Here is a 15,705-nt window from a genome sequence, read left to right as displayed (position 1 = left end):
AACATTGGGATAGCTTCCTAGAACGTGGGAAAGCTTGGTATAGTGTAGAAGAGCTTTATAAATGTGAAAAGACTTCTTTCGGCAACTGAAGGCTTTTAACAGCATGGGAACTTTTCTTCCAAACTGAAGAGAGCTTTCTACATAGTAAGAACGCTTATAAACTGCGCTTCACATTTCCCTGGAAATAAACATTCCATTCACCTTAACTGTATGGGTCTCGAACCATGGACCCCCATGCGTGAGAGGCCGTAGCTCTATCAACTCTACTGTGAGCAGTCTTAAAAGGAATGTTTCCAGAAGCATCATCCTGCTGCCAAAATTCCAGTCTGGCAGCAGGATGCTGCTTCTGGAAACATTCATCTAAGATTGTTCATAGAAGAGTTGATAGAGCTACGGCCTCACAAGAGTGGGGTCCAGGGTTCGAGACCCATTCAGTCCAGGTGAATGGGCAGAACGCCTGTTATGGCATAATAACAGTATTGTAATGCTTGTAGCAACGTGGGAACTTTTGTTTCAACAGGAGAAGGGGCTGGTCGATGAATATGCTTATAAATTACTTGTTCAATATTATGAGTGTATTTTTGCTGGCTTAAAAATTGTTATCTACCTGTCTTTATTATGTGTCATATTTCGTTTCAGTTAAATGCTTTATTGATTAATTTGGTACATTTTCCCTTATTTTAACAGCAAGGATAAAGTTATTGAGGCAATACCGTGGCCTTTCGAGTTTCCGCTGGCAGAAGACGGTCTCAGCATGGAAGAGTTTAGTGCGCCATCACTTCAAGTAAGTTGTTTTCTCTTCATAGAATAAACCATATTTTGAAAATGTTTTTATTTTCCAAGATGTTTGGCATTTAATAATGATTTGTAATTGTAAAAACAGTATTATGTTATTTTAAACTAACTGTTTTCCTTATAACGTTTTATTCAAGTATTATTTACTTAGTGCCGTTAGTTATATTTATCGATATTTGGGGAATTGGCTCATATTCACCAAGGCTGAATGTCTTGTGAAGATAATAATCAAGGCTGAATGTCCTGTGAAGATATTAATCAAATCTGAATGTCTTGTGAAGATATTCACCAAGGCTGAATGTCTTGTGAAGATATTAATCAAGTCTGAATGTCCTGTGAAGATATTAATCAAATCTGAATGTCTTGTGACGATATTAATCAAGGCTGAATGTCTTGTGAAGATATTAATCAAGGCTGAATGTCTTGTGAAGATATTAATCAAGGCTGAATGTCTTTTGAAGATATTCATCAAGGCTGAATGTCTTGTGAAGATATTCATCAAGTCTGAATGTCTAGTGAAGATATTCATCAAGTCTGAATGTCTAGTGAAGATATTCATCAAGGCTGAATGTCTAGTGAAGATATTCATCAAGGCTGAATGTCTTGTGAAGATGTTAATTAAGGCTGAATGTCTAGTGAAGATGTTAATCAAGGCTGAATGTCTTGTGAAGATGTTAATCAAGGCTGAATGTCTAGTGAAGATATTCATCAAGGCTGAATGTCTAGTGAAGATATTCATCAAGGCTGAATGTCTTGTGAAGATGTTAATTAAGGCTGAATGTCTAGTGAAGATGTTAATCAAGGCTGAATGTCTTGTGAAGATGTTAATCAAGGCTAAATGTCTTGTGAAGATACGACAGAACGTTTCACTTCTCTAAATTATGAACTCTAACCAAACCCACAATTAATGCAACAGAATATCACTATGCTCATTGATTCGTTGTTATATTATTGACAGTCACAGCAGTATTTTACTGTACTCTCGCTGATAACAGTTCAGGATTCAGAAGATGACACACTGGATAATTTGATCTATGCATACGTTATAACTGGAAACACATAAAATTAATGTTGTATGTCAAAGAACCACAGGTATCAGCGACCCATAGAACTTAACTAAGATACGCTTATCTGATTTTAGTATCAGAAGTAGGTGACCCCATTCGGCAAGTGTGAAAGTCGATTATTGCCCCATGAACGTGTCTAGAGTGCGGATTCTGTCAAACGGAGCACTTTCCTTCTCCTCTAACACTCAACAATAGGGACACCTTGTCCGATGGATAAGACTAGGTGCAAGCTATTTTTAAGATATCCAAGTTGTGTCAAGCATATTCTTGATAAGAAACTGGAGAGGAGAATAACATAACTGATACTTCTCAACCGTTCTGGAAGAGTGAGAGCAGTTACTTGTAGGATGGGAAACTGTGCTACCGGACGACTCTTCTGATTATTACATACTCTGTTATCTCTTTTGTAAAGTTAACTCAGGTCTAGTGCATTAATATTATAGTTCCGTTTGTGAATTTCAATTGGTAAATAAAATAATATGAACACTGCATTAGTTTGACACAATTTTTAATAAACGATTTACAGGATAATAATTTAGCCTAATATTTTTCTGAACAGTCTTTACAGTCTTCTTTACAGTCTCCGTGGTGTAGTGGTAAGACGCTCGCCTGGCGTTGCGCAAACGCTTTGTCATGGGTTCGTATCCTGGCCGGGGAGGATTTACTGGGCGCAAATCCTTAACTGTAGCCTCTGTTTAACTCAACAGTAACGTGTGTACTTGGTTGTAACAACGATTCTTCGCGGCGGGGATCGTATTCCAGGGACCTGCCCGAAACGCTACGTGTACTAGTGGCTGTACAAGAATGTAACAACTCTTGTATATATCTCAAAAAAACAAAAAAACTTTTCTACAATTTACAATTTGAATCAATGAAATGTTTCCTTACCATACCACACATATACTTTCTAGTTTCCATATACATCAGTTATCTCTTTCTACTAAGCACTATTATTGAGGTATTAATAAAATGAATAAAGAATTAATTAGGCTTATAGCAAATTATTTAAGAAAAGATAACTGTTATCGTGTAGCTGTCAACGTGAGTCAAGTGTCATAACATTTCGATATCTATAATGCAATTCATTTTAAGTGAATGATTGTTCCCAAGTCACTACGACCATGATAGGCCTTGTGATTTATAACTGTACATACAACAGTGAAAATTTTACACATATTCTGTGTCCACGAGGATAAGGCTTTGAACTCAATCATATGGAACCAAGACAGTTTGTGCGCATGTGTGTAATTTGTTATTATTTAACCTCAGACGCTGGCCACAAATTTACAATGCTAACCAGCACATATAAAATTTCTTATGTTCATAAGAAGATGTTCAACAGCCTGGTTGATCAGACCAGCAACTAGGAGGCCTGGTCGGGGACCGGGCCGCGGTGACGGCAATCGTCATTGCAAGGTAACCTCCATGGACAGGGTTAGAGATAGGTTCTAACATATAGTTCAGTGATTTATTGAGCAATCAACCACAGAAAATGATTGTGGTAATTTCAAAATGCTAATCGAACATACATTCATAATACATCTATATAAATATAAATGTAAATGTTTGTTTGCTCAAAATTACTAATCTCCAAATGTTCTTTACCGATTGGTTAGAACTGTTCACACACAGTTCCATTCGCATCCGAGCGGGTTTTTTATATACATACTATATAGATGTCACGTCTGTGACGAGAAAAAAAAAATATTTTTGAAAACTGTGTTTTTCATGTGAGGGGAAATGTTCCAAACTTTTTAACAGATTGCTTTGAAATTTTGACACAACGTTGCATTCAAATAGGCACGTGTTCTTATATACCTACTATATACATGCCTCACCCTGTGACAGAAAAAATTGCTTATTCTTAAAAACAGCGCCATCTATTGCACGTAATAGGAAAATACACAATACTAAATATGTTACGATCCTATTTCAATGTTTCTGATTGCATTGATAAATTAAATTTTCATAGATTTCGATTTATTTTCGTTTTGATTTAATTATTTTCTGTGACATTGCGTTAGAATTGAGCTGTGTTGTTTACCATACTGTTCATTTCGTAAGTATAAGTATAGATGCCACACCTGTGACAGATAAAAACCCGTTTTGTTTAAAACAGCGCCATCTGTTGCACGTAAGAGCAACACACGTTATACTAAATGTGTTACGATTCCATTTCAATGTTTCCGATTTCATTGATAACTTGAATTTTCATCAATTTAAATTTATTTTCATTTTTATTTATTTTTTTGTGTGCCATTGCATTCTAATTGAGTTGTGTTGTTTACCATACCGTTCATTTCGTAAGTATAGTTTGTGTTTATTTTTTCATTTTTTTTTCATTTAGTTTTATTAACTGTTTTTCTTATATTTTAGTGATAGGAACATGAGATCATTTGATGTTCCCAATTTTCTGATGGGAACACCAGATCATTTGGGAATGCATCAGATGAGGGAGTGGGGAATGGTGGGGAGGACGAGGGGACGGGAGTGGTGAATGGTGGGGAGGAGGAGGGGACAGGGAAGGGGGGTAATGGGTGGGAGGACGAGGGGAGAAGGGGATAATGGGGACGAAAAACAGGGAATTGAGAATGGTGGGGAGGACGAGGGGACAGGGGAGGGATGAATAGGAGGGAGAACGAGGGGATGGAGGAGTGGGAGATGGTGGGGAGGACGAGGGGATGGAGGAGTGGGAGATGGTGGGGAGGACGAGGGGATGGTGATTGTGGAGTGGGGAATAGTTAGGAGGACGAGAGGACGCTGGAGTGGGAAATGGTGGAGAGGATAAAGGGCTGGAAGAGGGGAGAATGTTGGGGAGGACGAGGGGGGATGGGGAAGATAAATAATGGGGGAAGACAAAGGAATGGGGCAGGGGGAAAAGGTGGGGAGGACTGGGAGATAGGGAAGGTTGCTGTGGCTCAGCAATGCACATGCGGTGCTCAGCCACAGCAACGCGTGGCTGGGTACGGCTAGTCTATATTAATAAAAATATAAATGTTCGTTTGTTCAAAATCGCTAATCTTTGAAAGTTCTTCACCGATTTCTTTGAAATTTTCACACAACGTTCCATTCGCATCCGCGCGGGTTTTTATATGTATATTATATAGATGTCATGTCTGTAACGGGGGAAAAAAACATTTTTTTTTAAACGGTATTTTTCATGTGTTTTTTATGTGAGGGAAATCTTCAAAGTATCTTTATCGATTGCTTTGAAATTTTGACACAACGTTGCATATGAATAGGCGCATGTTTTTATATACCTACTGTAAACATGCTTCACTTGTAACAGGAAAAAACATGTTTTTTTGAGAAACAGAGCCACCTTTTAGACATAACAGCAACACACGCTGTAATCTCCAAAAGTTCTTCGCTGATTGCTTTGAAATTTTGGTGCAACGTTCCATTCCAACTCGCACGTGTTTTTATATACCAATTATATAAATGCCACACTTGTGACATGCAAAAGCATGCGTCTTTTGAAAAACAGCGCCATCAGTTGCACGAATTAGCAACACACGCTATGCTAAATATGTTGCGATTCCATTTCAAGGTTTTTAATTGTATTGACAAATTGATTTTACATAGATTTTGATATATTTTCATTTTGATTTAATTATTCTGTGTGACATTGCGGTGAAATTCAGCTGTGTTCTTTACCCTACGGTTCATTTTCTGAGTATAGTTATTTTTTATTTTTTTTCATTTCGTTTTTTAAAGGTTTTTCTTATATAACAGTGATGGGAACATTAGATCATTTGATTGTCCCAATTTTCTTATGGAAAATCGGATGATTTGGGAATGCATTGGACAAGAGAGTGGAAAATGGTGGGGAAGACGAGGGGACGGGAGTAGGGGGATGGTGGGGAGGACGAGGGGACGTTGAAGTCGGGAATGATTAGGAGGACGAGGGGACACTGGAGTGGGAGATGGTGAGGAGGACAAAGGGATGGGGGTGCGGGGGGAAATGATGGGGAAGGACGAGGGAACAGGGTAGTGGGGAATGGTTTGGAGGACGAGGGGACGGGGGAGTGAGGAATGGTTGGGAAGACGAGGGGACAGGGTAGTGGGGAATGGTTTGGAGGACGAGGGGACGGGGGAGTGAGGAATGGTTGGGAGGACGAGGGGGCTGGGGAGAGGGGGAAAGATAGGGAGAACCGGGAGACAGGGAAAGGTTGCTGTGGCTTGATAGAGCTAGTATGTTTCATGACGAGGTTATAAATGCATTTCATACAAGGTTACACATATCCTGTATACTCATACATACATGTATATATGCAAATATACATTTATATCTCTCCTACTCTGACAGGTTAAGATAGCTGATATAGGAACTAGTGTGTTAATAATCACTTAACCAGTGAAAGTGATTAAGAGGCTTTCACAAACTAAGGTTATGAGTACAACACATACATTGTATATCTGATACATTGCATAGTCAATCTTGGGTACAAGTCCAGTATATTATCAAGTGTCCCAAGATTCAGACAGTATATCCAGAGTTCAACATATCTCAGCCCAGGAGGACGAATATCAATCAATATGGAACTTTCTACAATATAATATTCAAGGGAGTACATGTTTCTCTTTCACAAACTTGACACAGTGTGTATTCGACGATTGGGTTTTTATAAAGCTGCCAGATACGTTTATATCCCTGGCATATTCTGGCCACTATAACATCACATTGCCGAGTTCTTGTTCTATTAGTTCCATATATGAATATTTCATCATGATATTTATCATGTTAAATGCTACAGTTTTCAGGTCTTTGTGAATTTGTTAGGTCAGTATGATTATGAGATTTTTCATAACAATTCTAATACATCCGTCAACTTTCAACTCAAAGTCTAGATGGACCTCCTGAGGAAGGGACTGCTTAGCTAACACGTTAAATTAAGTGTTGCAAGCAGCTCATTCCCCACTCTAAAGACCATAGAAAAATTATGAAGGCGCGAGCAAACGCCAAGACCTCAAAAGTTTGAAATTCCGTACACTTGGCCGTCAACCTTCGCTAATCGCCGGAGTGATTCTGATGAGTAGATCAGCGGTCCTCACATCAAATTTGTAGATGTGAGGTGCTATGAATCTAGCCCAAGTCTCATGAAGCAGTCTCAAATTAATAGCAATAATTTCAGGGAACGAGGCAGAACAAAGATAAATTAATAATGCGTGGGGAGTAACGGAAGACAGCGTTCAAATTAACAACACAGTTTATTCATTTCTATTCCTCGAATCAACAATTAATTATACACGAATACGTTACACTCAACACTGGCTCAACAGTTACATCAAAGAAATGAATGGCACTTCTGTGGCACTTCTTATCCCGATTAACTCAGGTGACCAGTTAACTATCCAATGGACTGATAACTAATCCCCACGTCTACGTTACTTAACAATGAGTTTACTAACAAAAGAGTCACTCAAGTTATCTGTCCAACTGACAGATATTAATAACAGACGTTGCGTTAATGAACAATGTAGTCCTTGTGTGAGTCAATCAAACTCTGATCGGAAATAACTACTTTGACTTCCGTAAACACTTAATTACTTGTCCAACTGACAGATAATTTGCAACAGACCGTTACTTATTGCAAGCCGTCAGCCTTACCTGAATTCCTACACCACTATCTGACTTCACCTGAAGTGTTTTTTTTTATTTTTTTTACACGCAAGCATGCAAGTTAAATACAATAAATACAATAAAACAACACTATTTTTTTTGGGGGGGGGGGGCTTTGTTGTTATGTTTCCTATGTTGTTTTACTGTACTTATGTAGGAAACACAACAACAAACCCCAAATAGGCCAGAACCACCAAAAAATAGGCCAGAAGGACCGACAGCACAGTACAACAATAAGCAAAACTAGAGAAACGCAAGAGCAAGACAGCATACATTAAGACAAGAACATAACACAAAATAAAAAACAATATATACAAGGAAACATTTCAAGCAAATAAGGACAAGAAAACAAAACAGAGTAACAAATGAAACAAATAAACAGAAGCACCAGCCGGAAGGACTGACAACAAAGCACATCATGAAGTACAACATGAAATATAACACAATAAAATCATAACATGCAACAAGCCATAAATAAAAACAAAAGAAAAAACAATACAACATGTAAGGCATAAATATAACACACAGGGCAAAGTAACAACACAAAACAAACACATATACAAGAATACGCACACCAAACCACCGGCCTCGCAACAAACAAAGGGAGAGGCACGAGCACATAACACAATAGGGCAAACAAACAGCCAGAGGGGCACACAGCACTACATAAAGCAAATAAACTGGACATCAGTGGACATACTTGACCGGGAACCGGGCACGCAGGAACCGCACATGGAACGCTTCCTAGAGCAACCACCGCCAAGGGCCTCGGCCATCCACCGGGGAAGCCATAACATCCGGAACCCTGGCAACAAACACCCGCAAACAGGGGACCCAGATGGTACTACTGACGAGGCGAGTAGCCGCCACGTGTCCCCACACGTAGGGAACCTGCCTACCATGAAAGTTCTTCGTTCGTCAGACAGCAGTAACTCGGCAATCGTCGTCCAGTGACCCGGTGGCATCACAGACGCCGGCAACACGCCCTCCAGGGCCCCAACGTGCATCCTAACAGGAGCGAACTTAACAGAGGGCACCATCACAGGGGCACCCGCGGCCACAGGCACACCACCAGACAACGGCAGGGAATCCGGACAGCGCGCATCCTTCCGTAAGGTCACCACCAGGCTACGCCCAGCACCATTATCCATACCATCCCTGTCAGTGGAAGCCACCACCCCACACTGCGGAGAGCCCCCTGGTGGAGAAAGAACAGAAGTAACGTCCGAGACACAGGCACCAGCACCAGCAGGCACATGGACCTCCGCCACCACTAACTGCGTAAACATCGATGCATCCGGATCCACATCAACACCTGAAGACCCACAGTCACTGAAGTCACCAACATCAGCCCAGGCAGAAGATGAAAGCTGGGAACGTTTGGGCTCCGTCCGGACATCGTCCGAGCCGGATGCGGACCCAGAAACACGGATACCACCAGCCGGACGCAGAACACAGAACAGCAGTAGCCTTAACCACAGGTGGAACCAGACCGCACACAGCAGGAGACGGCACCGCCACCCCAGCACCCATCACAGACGGAACACAAGGCGAGGGCGCAGGGCCAGGCACAGGAGCAGAAGACAAGGAAGAGGAGAGCGCCGACGACGCACAGAGATCGCCCCTAAGGCCATCGGGAGCAGCGGGGACAGCGACGGGATCAGGAAGAACATCCGATGGCATGGCAACACCCGGAGGAGGGTCCTCAACAACTGAAGGAAGGACAGGCGAAGCAGAGGGAGCCGCAGCATCCAACGGGACACTCACCTCCTCCAGGGGGAGTGGCAGGAAATCCTCTTCCTTGAACATGTTCACGGGAGCAGCCGCAGCCTCAGTGCACCCGGCAGCCTGATGGCTCAACAGTCCACAACGAAAACACGTCTGCGGTTGCCGTGCATAGTACACCCGTATGGAGTACCCTAAAAGCTGGACAGAGGATGGAATGTCTGACCTTAAGCGCATCCCTAGGGTACGAATGTTGGTCTTCACACCCGCATACTTGCCAGAAGACTGCGTGTGCAACCGCACACTGACGACGGCGCCAAACCGGTGGAAGAAACGCCGGAGGAGGGTCTCGGGAAACTCCATGGGGGGCCCATGGACACTCACATACGTCATGGCACCGCTACGATCCGAAATAGACACAGATCCAGTGCCATCCTGCAGCTGCAAGGTACGTCCCTCGTACCACCGGAGAAAGTCACGGTACACCGCTTCTCCCACAAACTTGATAACCACACGGTGAGCAGTTACCAGCTCAACACCGTAGATTTCCATGACCGGGATATGGAGCATGTCATACATGACCATCCCCACGACAGGGTATCCCGCACGACCAGTAAACTCCAAACCCACAAAGTTGACCCTCACAACAGAGAAGATGGCCGCCCATTTCAAAAGCGCCACGTCCACACCAGCCAGGAACAGCAGGAGGGTAGAGACACCCACACCCCCTGCCGACGAAAGTCGCAAACACTCCAACTACCGGAGAGGCCAGGCGACATGTCTGCACCTCACGGCAGCTAGAGCACAACTCCCACTTCGCCTGAAGTGGCTGTTTTTGGCCCCAAATCCCTTGACCGACCAAAGCAACTGTTCCTTGGAAATTAATTAACCCAAACGTATTTTATGTTAACTCAAATTATTTTGTGAACAATTCCTCTATAAGCAATGGGTGTTCCCTTTGTGACGTTACGTTAATTACCCTCTCAATCAACGCTCACCGAATACTGGACAACCAAATATACAGAGTACTCGGTACTCTGTCTGTATATAACACCAAGTACTCGGCCCACTGACGAGTTCACCCGCGACACAATAAATCAACACTCGATGATCTAAAACAATTAAAACACGGCCCAACAATTGGCTGAAACAACAGCAATAACACACACGGTGATTTAAACCAATTAATTAGAACATGGCCCAAGCATTGCAACTCACTTGCCATGACAATTAATGAAACACACTGATAACACACTCGGCTTCATGACACTATGATTAGGTATCATACCCACTGACCTCACCTGTAGCTCTCTGTTATTAAACGCTAATGTGGAACACTAAGGAAATAACACTCTCCTAATCAACTTGGGCAAGTGATTAGCGATCCCACGGATCGATAATTACTCCCAGGAATTTACGTTACTTAACAGAGCGGTCAAACACGACCGTGACATTACTCACTCTTTGCCACAAATCCACCAAATTACGTTAAGCATGTCAGTCACGTATAAATTACACTTGTCAAAACCCGGGGAAACACAACACCTGTATATAAACACACACACTGGTAACAATCCACAATATCCTATGCCAGGAAAACCCCGGTGTTACAACACTTTACCCCTACCATAACCTGATGACCGGAACGGGATCTCCGGCAAAGGACTTCACTTGTGAGCATGACATGACATGACACAATTCACCTAGAAATGTAATCAACACAAACCCCACCAGTATGGAGTCCAGTACTACTTAAATACACAGCTGAATGTGTCTCCTGTGTCCAAACACTCACACACATGTACGCACATTATACTCAGTTCAACCGCTCCTTGACTGAAACGGCGTTAAATAGGGGTGAAATCTCATGTGCTCCGCGCTTCAATCACCTATCAGGTGCTATAGTGACAATGGGAGCAGATCACCTGAACTGGAAATCAGGCTTAGAGATATAAATCACCAAAATCGACACAGGGGTACGTTCTCAATTACACCAGCCTACCCATTCCATCATACTACCATGCACACAGAGGCAGAAAGACAATACGAAAATGACATCGCAAGCAAGGCAAAGACTCAGCCTAAATTGCTGCATAGCCACATCAGGAGAAAAACAACAGTAAAGGAACAGGTTATGAAATTAAGGTTAGGGGAAGAAGGCTTCACTACAAACGACAAGGAAGTGTGTGAGGAACTGAATAAGAAATTCCAGGAGGTCTTCACCTTAGAGCAAGGAGAAATCCCAGAGATAAGAGAGGGAATAGCTAACCAGGAACCACTGGAAGAGTTTGAGATTACCAGCGGGGAAGTAAGGAAGTGTTTACTAGAATTGGATGTGACAAAGGCTATAGGTCCAGATGGAATCTCCCCTTGGATACTAAAGGAAGGAGCAGAAGAACTGTGCCTCCCGCTCTCCATGGTGTATAACAAATCACTGGCAACAGGGGAACTGCCAGAAATTTGGAAAGCAGCTAACGTAGTCCCGATATACAAGAAAGGGGATAGACAGGAGGCACTGAATTACAGACCAGTGTCCCTAACCTGCATACCATGCAAGTTGATGGAGAAGATTGTGCGTAGAAAGCTAGTGGAACATCTGGAGCGAAAGAACTTTGTAACACAGCATCAACATGGATTCAGGGATGGCAGGTCCTGCCTCACAGGGTTACTTGAATTCTACGACCAGGCAACAAAAATAAGGCAAGAAAGAGAAGGGTGGGCAGACTGCATATTTTTTGATTGTCAGAAAGCCTTTGACACAGTGCCACACAAGAGGCTAGTGAAAAAACTGGAGATGCAGGCTGGAGTGAAAGGGAAGGTACTCCGTTGAATACAGGAGTACCTAAGTAACAGGAGACAACGAGTCAGTGTGAGGGGTGAGGTCTCAGATTGGCGAGACGTTACGAGTGGAGTACCGCAGGGGTCAGTCCTTGGACCTATACTGTTTTTGATATATGTAAATGATCTTCCAGAGGGTATAGAATAGTTTCTCTCAATGTTTGCCGGTGATGCAAAAATTATGAGGAGGATTGAAACTGAGGACGATAGTAGGAGGCTACAGGATGACCTAGACAGACTGAGTGAATGGTCCAACAAATGGCTGTTGAAGTTCAACCCGAGTAAATGCAAAGTAATGAAACTAGGTGGTGGAAATAGGAGGCCAAACACAGGATACAGAATAGGAGATGAAGTACTTAATGAAACGAACAGAGAGAAAGATTTAGGAGTTGATATCACACCAAACCTGTCTCCTGAAGCCCACATAAAAAGAATAACGTCTGCGGCATATGCGAGGCTGGCTAACATCAGAACAGCGTTCAGGAACCTGTGTAAGGAATCATTCAGAATCTTGTACACCACATATGTAAGACCAATCCTGGAGTATGCGGCCCCAGCATGGAGCCCGTACCTTGTCAAGCACAAGACGAAGCTGGAAAAAGTCCAAAGGTATGCCACTAGACTAGTCCCAGAACTAAGAGGCATGAGTTACGAGGAAAGGCTGCGGGAAATGCACCTTACGACACTGGAAGACAGAAGAGTAAGGGGAGACATGATCACAACCTACAAAATCCTCAGAGGAATCGACCGGGTAAACAAGGATAAACTATTCAACACTGGTGGGACGCGAACAAGGGGACACAGGTGGAAACTGAGTACTCACATGAGCCACAGAGACGTTAGAAGGAACTTTTTCAGTGTCAGAGTAGTTAACGGATGGAATGCATTAGGCAGTGATGTGGTGGAGGCTGACTCCATACACAGTTTTAAATGTAGATATGATAGAGCCCAGTAGGCTCAGGAATCTGTACACCAGTTGATTGACAGTTGAGAGGCGGGACCAAAGAGCCAAAGCTCAACCCCCGCAAGCACAAATAGGTGAGTACACAATGAAGCTGCAGCACTGTAGATTCGTAGATCGGCCGTGGCTACCTCCCAAGGTGACGCAGCTAGGCTAGAGTACCCTGCGATGAGCTGTGTTGAGCACGACATGGCTCGGTACAGCTCATACCCACCCCTCACTAGGTGGCTTTGCACCTCCCTCAGGGGCGAAGCAGAGTGCTTGCACAAAATGGCGGCAAACACAGCAAAGCACAATTATCCATCACTATTGTTCGAAATTCCCGCGAATTTCTAGTGGAAAACTGCCTTGAACACTGGGAAGACATTCCCAGATCTCTCCACTGCTACCTTACCTTGAGGTTACCTTGAGGTGCTTCCGGGGCTTAGTGTCCCCGCGGCCCGGTCGTCGACCAGGCCTTCTGGTTGCTGCACTGATCAACCAGGCTGTTAGACGCGGCTGCTCGCAGCCTGACGTATGAGTCACAGCCTGGTTGATCAGGTATCCTTTGGAGGTGCTTATCCAGTTCTCTCTTGAACACTGTGAGGGGTCGGCCAGTTATGCCCCTTATGTGTAGTGGAAGCGTATTGAACAGTCTCGGGCCTCTGATGTTGATAAGAGTTCTCTCAGAGTACCTGTTGCACCTCTGCTTTTCAACGGGGGTATTCTGCACATCCTGCCATGCCTCCTGGTCTCATGTGATGTTATTTCTGTGTGCAGGTTTGGGACCAGCCCCTCAATTATTTTCCACGTGTAAATTATTATGTATCTCTCCCGCCTGCGCTCAAGGGAGTACAGATTTAGGCTCTTTAGTCGGTCCCAGTAATTTAGATGTTTTACTGAGTGGATTCTAGCAGTAAAGGATCTCTGCACGCTCTCCAGGTCAGCAATTTCTCCAGCTTTGAAAGGGGCTGTCATTGTGCAGCAGTACTCCACTCTAGAGAGCACAAGCGTTTTGAAAAGTATCATCATCGGTATAGCATCTCTAGTGTGGAAAGTTCTTGTTATCCAACCTGTCATTTTTCTTGCAGTTGTGACGGCTACTTTATTGTGTTCTTTAAAGGTAAGGTCTTCCGACATGAGTACACCCAGATCCTTTACATTGCCTTTTCGTTCTATGTTATGATTTGCCTGAGTTTTGTACGTGGTTTCTATTTTTATATTTTCAATTTTTCCGTAGCGCATGAGCTGGAACTTATCCTCGTTAAACACCATAATATTTTCTGTAGCCCATAGAAAGACCTGATCTACATCTGATTGGAGGTTTGCCGTGTCCTCTATGTTGCCAACTCTCATGAAAATCCTAGTGTCATCTGCAAAGGATGATACAGTGCTATAGGTTGTGTTCTGGTCTATGTCCGATATGAGGATGAGAAAAAGTACTGGAGCAAGCACAGTACCCTGGGGGACTGAGCTCTTCACGGTTGATGGGCTGGATTTTATTTTGTTGACTATTTCACATTGGGTTCTGTTAGTCAGGAAATTGTAGATCCATCTGCCTATTTTCCCGGTAATTCCTTTTGAACGCATTTTATGTGCAATAACACCATGGTCACATTTATCAAAGGCTTTTGCGAAATCTGTGTAAATTACATCAGCATTTTGTTTGTCTTCCATAGCATCTAATGCCATATCATAGTGGTCCAGCAACTGCGACAGGCAAGAGCGCCCTGTTCTGAAACCATGTTGTCCGGGGTTATGGAGATGCTGTGATTCCATGTATTTTGTGATCTTACTTCTTAGCACTCTCTCAAAATTTTTTATGATGTGCGATGTTAGTGCTATCGGTCTGTAATTTTTTGCCTCTGCCTTATTTCCTCCTTTATGAAGTGGTGCTATCTCTGCTGTTTTTAGTATGTCAGGGATAACGCCAGTATCTAGGCTGTCTCCACAGAATGTGAAGGGCCTGCGATAGTGGTTTTTTACAGTTCTTGAGGAATATGGAGTTCCAAGAATCCGGGCCTGGTGCAGAGTGCATAGGCATACTGTTTATGGCTTCTTCAAAATCTAGTGGGGATAGGGTGACGTCTGATATATGATTTGATGTTGGTATCATATCCATGAAAAATTCATTTGGGTTATCAATCTTTAGTGCATTTAATGGCTCGCTGAAAACAGAGTCGTACTGCTTCCTCAGTAACTCGCACATTTCTTTGTTGTCATCGGTGAAAGTTCCATCTCCCTTTCGCAGGGGCCCGATACTAGATGTGGTTTTTGATCTTGATTTTGCATAGGAGAAAAAATATTTCGGATTTCTCTCTATTTCACTGATGGCCTTTTGCTCTCTTTGCCTCTCCTGGGTTTTGTATGATTCTTATAGCTTGAGTTCAATTGTTTCTATTTCTCTACCTAACCTTCTTCGCCGTTCTTGAGATAGGGTGCGACTCTCAAGTTGTTCCGCGATTCGTTTTCTTCGCCTATATAGGGAACGACGTTCCCGTTCCAATCTGCATCTCTTTCTCTTTTTTCTTAGGGGTATGCGGTTTGAACATATTTCTAGTGCTACTGAGCATATTTTTTCCAGGCACTGGTTCAGGTTTGCATTTTCTAGCTGTTCTTACCAGCTTATTTCTGTGAAGTCCTGGTTTATTTGCTCCCAGTTTATCTGTTTATTATTGAAGTTGAATTTGTTGAAATCTCCTCCACCGGGAATCTGG

The 15,705-nt window shown here is 43.0% G+C and overlaps 1 protein-coding gene across 1 annotated transcript in view; it reads left to right on the top strand.

The window, feature by feature from the left end:
• The window catches only part of LOC138358420 (uncharacterized), a 115,640-nt gene that overhangs the window by 20,304 nt on the left and 79,631 nt on the right, over positions 1–15,705 (top strand). Inside the window, exon 2 of the mRNA XM_069316253.1 lies at positions 688–784. Coding sequence (XP_069172354.1) covers positions 688–784 — 97 coding nt within the window. The remainder of the gene's footprint in view (positions 1–687; positions 785–15,705) is intronic.

The sequence above is a fragment of the Procambarus clarkii genome, chromosome 83 (assembly GCF_040958095.1).
Source record: "Procambarus clarkii isolate CNS0578487 chromosome 83, FALCON_Pclarkii_2.0, whole genome shotgun sequence".
NCBI classification, from domain to species: domain Eukaryota; kingdom Metazoa; phylum Arthropoda; class Malacostraca; order Decapoda; family Cambaridae; genus Procambarus; species Procambarus clarkii.
This window is presented reverse-complemented; position numbering and strand designations above follow the sequence as displayed.